This window comes from Buceros rhinoceros, unplaced genomic scaffold, assembly GCF_000710305.1.
Source record: "Buceros rhinoceros silvestris isolate BGI_N320 unplaced genomic scaffold, ASM71030v1 scaffold10211, whole genome shotgun sequence".
NCBI classification, from domain to species: Eukaryota; Metazoa; Chordata; class Aves; order Bucerotiformes; family Bucerotidae; genus Buceros; species Buceros rhinoceros.
In genome coordinates, this window is record NW_010392487.1 from 6,282 (window position 1) to 10,023 (window position 3,742).

The following is a 3,742-nucleotide window of genomic DNA, read 5'->3' on the forward strand; positions in this document are numbered from 1 at the left end:
TCAATTGATAAGTTGTTTGCTGTTGCAGAGATACCCACCCCTGAGCACTACTATTACCTTTCAGTTTTGTTTTGATCTTTTACAGGGATATAAAGTTTGTTGTAAGATGTAGGAAGTGTTTTGTGGTCAATGCTGAAAGTGGTGTGGACTACATTTTGGATGTCTTTTGTGTGGCTGCTAATAGTGCTGGGAAACTGCAACTTACACCCCCAAGGTGCTTCAGTATTTGTAGAGCAGTGCAATTAACTTCTCATGTGTAGCTCGCCTGTGGTGGGATGCTGTTCATTTGTCTCTTTAATGTAAAGCAGGATCCCTCTTAAAGCTCTGTCTGTGGTCCTACCATGCTTCCTGATTGGAAATCTACCTGTTCCTGTGACTTAATGTGAGGTGTGAATGCATAGTGCAAGCAAAGAAGTCGTTCCATAAGCAGCTGAGCTAGTAAACCTTTGTTTCTCAGGGATTTGTGCTGTCTGCTCCTCAGCTGATCTGTCCCCCTTTCCCATTTGGTTTGTTTCTGTGTCATCCTTGAGTAGTGCTGCTAATTTACTGTCTGTCCGTACCCCAAACCCAAAGCAGCTCGCTGCTGTAGTATTTTTAATTCCTTCTCTTTTTCCCTAATTACAAAGCTGAATCGGTGCTCGTTCTGCAGGTTTTAAGACTATTTGCATACTGACCATTCATGTGCTGATTACAGGCTTAACAGAGCCAGTAATTGTTAAGTGAAATATTCAGCCTTGGCCTCAGTAGAGGTGTTTGTTTCATTCTTTACTCAGTTTCTGATTTTCATGACACTTACAGAAATTTAAAACGAAACTGGATTGCTTTGTCCAATTTGATTGGCGTTGACTGTAGGGCAGTGTGTTTGTGTAAGCCTAATTTCCATAAGAAACCAGGGTACAAGTGCTTTAGGAATAAATTAAGAAAACTTGGTTTGGATGCATATTTTTAGATTAGTTGGTAGTCTAAGACATAGATAGACAGGAAAAGTAGTGTTAGAAAGACACAAAAACTTGGTGTGTTGTGAAACAGTGTCTTACAACACTCCCAAAATTAGGTTGATAGCTTAGCATGATAATCATGAAACATCTGTTTAATTGAACCTACAAGAAAAAAGCCTGTGCATTTCACATAAATGTTCAAATATTCCTTTTACCATAGAGATATGTCCCACATTTATGTGAAAATGGCATATAGAATATGGTTAGACTTGGTTTTCTGCTTATTGTGGTAGCTAATCTGGGTAAGTTCTATTGGAAAAAGTGGAATTGAGCCAAGTCATTTGTTAAGGGTCGAGGTCCTGAGGTAATAACTCCTCGAATTCCTTAACAATCCCTTCCGTCTTGCTAGAGACAGAAGGAGTTTAAGGGGAAAGAAGAAATTCACACCTCGGTCTGCATTTGGGAAACTGAAACAAACTTTTAATGAACAATAAATCCACACAACTATACACTACTATACATATATATATATGCACAATCGAGAACAGGGAAAAAAAACTAAGAAGAGAGGACTCAGATAACCAGGTGCAGAGGGGGATAGGAGAAAAAGTTTTTAACAGTCTTGTTCAAGGTCAGATCCCTTGGCAGGCACAGAGCAACGAGGGGGGAGTGAAAACCTTGCAGCTGCTGCCAGGCAGAGAAAGTGAGATTCTTCTCGTGGTGAGACGGGGTGGGTGGGGGGAGAAACCCCCGCGCGCTGCAGGTTTAACAGCAGGAAAGCTCCCTGCAGGGAACCGCTGGGAGTCCGGATATCTCACCGGATTTCAGACGAGACTCATGGCAGGAATAGTTCACAGTCTGTGATCCTCAGCGATCTGGGGGTGCAGGCCCTCAGGTCTTGGCCTGGTTGTTGGTCTCGGGTCCGCGGCAGTGCCACCTCCGTGAAGCCATCCGGAGTCCGAGAGAGAGAGGCACTCCCCGGCCTGCTGCTTTTAAAGACTCCCCATGTAACGTTGCGTTCACCTGACTCCCTTAACCAGTTAAATGCGGAATTATCGTACTGCATAGAATAATTCCTATTTGTCCATTCTCCAAAACAAGGAAGCTTCAGCTCAAACCAGGACATCATTAAAAATTATTTGCATTTCAGATGCTGCATTTCACTGTGTGGTTTGGGGGAATTTTTTGTTTGTTTGTTTTGTGGGCTTTCTTTTTTTTTTTTTTTTTAAAGTCTTACAAAACCAGTAATCTTGAGAAATTTCCATTATTCTCTTTGGGGTGAAGCAAGCAATGTTTTGAATACAGAGGGCTGTCTACTAGATCAACTGGAAAAAAAAAAGTCACTGCCTTTTTTTTTTTTAATAGTATTTTTGTTGTTATTAGGGCAGCAGATGAAATAATGGAATGGAAAAAATCTTTTAATAATTGATTAGTCTTTATGAACAGCAGCTTTTGTTTTTCATGTAATTAGTGAAGAGAAAACTGTTTAACAAATAAAAACAGGGCCCAGGCTTTAGACTGCTGTTCTTGAAAAATGTTTTTTTGTCTTTGTCAAAAACAGCCAATCTGTTTTGAAATTTTATGATGAAGATGCAGTTTTGAAATGGCTTTATCTCAGTGGCTCTGTTTCAAAGTATTTTTTTGTTTTCAGTATATATGTGTAATGTAACTAAAACCACATCAGATCTGGGAACAAAAGACAACTGAGAATGCAAGTCCCATTTATCAAATGAAATGTAAATTTAGCTTTTGATCAACTGGATTCTCTTTTTACTGTTTGCTTGCAGATTTTTTTACATAGATAGGAAGGCATATTGTTAAATATAACCTTTGTTTTTCAAGTTTTACTGATGTAAAATGACTTGCAGAAGTTGCAGACACCTGTGTTTTGATTTTTTATGAAGTAGTTAGTACCTGTGCAAAAGTTACGCTTTCTAAAATGAAGGGGGAAGAAAAGCACATAGCGTAGTTGTGTGGTTATGTAGGAATAACAAAGAGTTGAAATTATCATTGACAGCTAATTATTCAGATTTTTTTCCTTTATTGCAGGAGCTGAGTCTTTCTCTTCAAAAGGTGCAGTGCTGTGAAACCTGTAACTGACCATAGAAAAATGGACGTGTTGCAGATACTACGTAAAACCACAGAACGCTTAGAGTGTGATCACTGCAGCTTCAGAGGAACGGACTATGAAAACATACAAATTCATATGGGTACCATACACCCAGAGTATTGTGATGAAATGGATGCTGCTGGTTTGGGTAAACTTATATTTTATCAAAAAAGTGCAAAACTGTTTCACTGCCACAAATGTTTCTTTACCAGCAAGATGTATTGCAACGTGTATTATCACATCACAGCACAGCATGCAGCACCTGAGAAGTGGAATGAGGAGCAGAAAGGACAGGTAGAAGGAGATTCAGATTCCTCCAAAAAAAGTGTTGCATTGGAGCCACAGAAACCTGCCCTTTCTCCTGAGTCGTGCAAACTTGCCCATTCTCCTGAACTTCCCAAATCTGAACCTGTTGTTTGCCCCAAGCTTGAGAAATCTTCAGTGTCTCCAGAGCCCCAGAAGTCAGCTCAGGCAACTTCCTCAGATCCGGAGAAGTCAGCCCAGGCCACATCTCCAGATCCAGAGAAGTTAGCCTCAGCAGTATCATCAGACTCAGAGAAGCCGTCTCCTGCTGTGTCCCCTGACCCACAGAAGCCATCTCCTGCTGTGTCCCCTGACCCACAGAAGCCATCTCCTGCTGTGTCCCCTGACCCACAGACGCCAGCTCAGCCTGTGTCTCCAGAGCCCCGTCGGA

At 41.1% G+C, this 3,742-nt stretch overlaps 1 protein-coding gene across 1 annotated transcript in view; it reads left to right on the forward strand.

Moving 5' to 3' along the window:
* The first annotated feature begins 2,996 nt into the window (after positions 1–2,996).
* Positions 2,997–3,742, forward strand: part of CHAMP1 (chromosome alignment maintaining phosphoprotein 1) — a 3,726-nt gene continuing 2,980 nt past the window's right edge. The window contains exon 1 of the mRNA XM_010144493.1: positions 2,997–3,736. Coding sequence (XP_010142795.1) covers positions 3,049–3,736 — 688 coding nt within the window. The 5' untranslated portion in view covers positions 2,997–3,048. The remainder of the gene's footprint in view (positions 3,737–3,742) is intronic.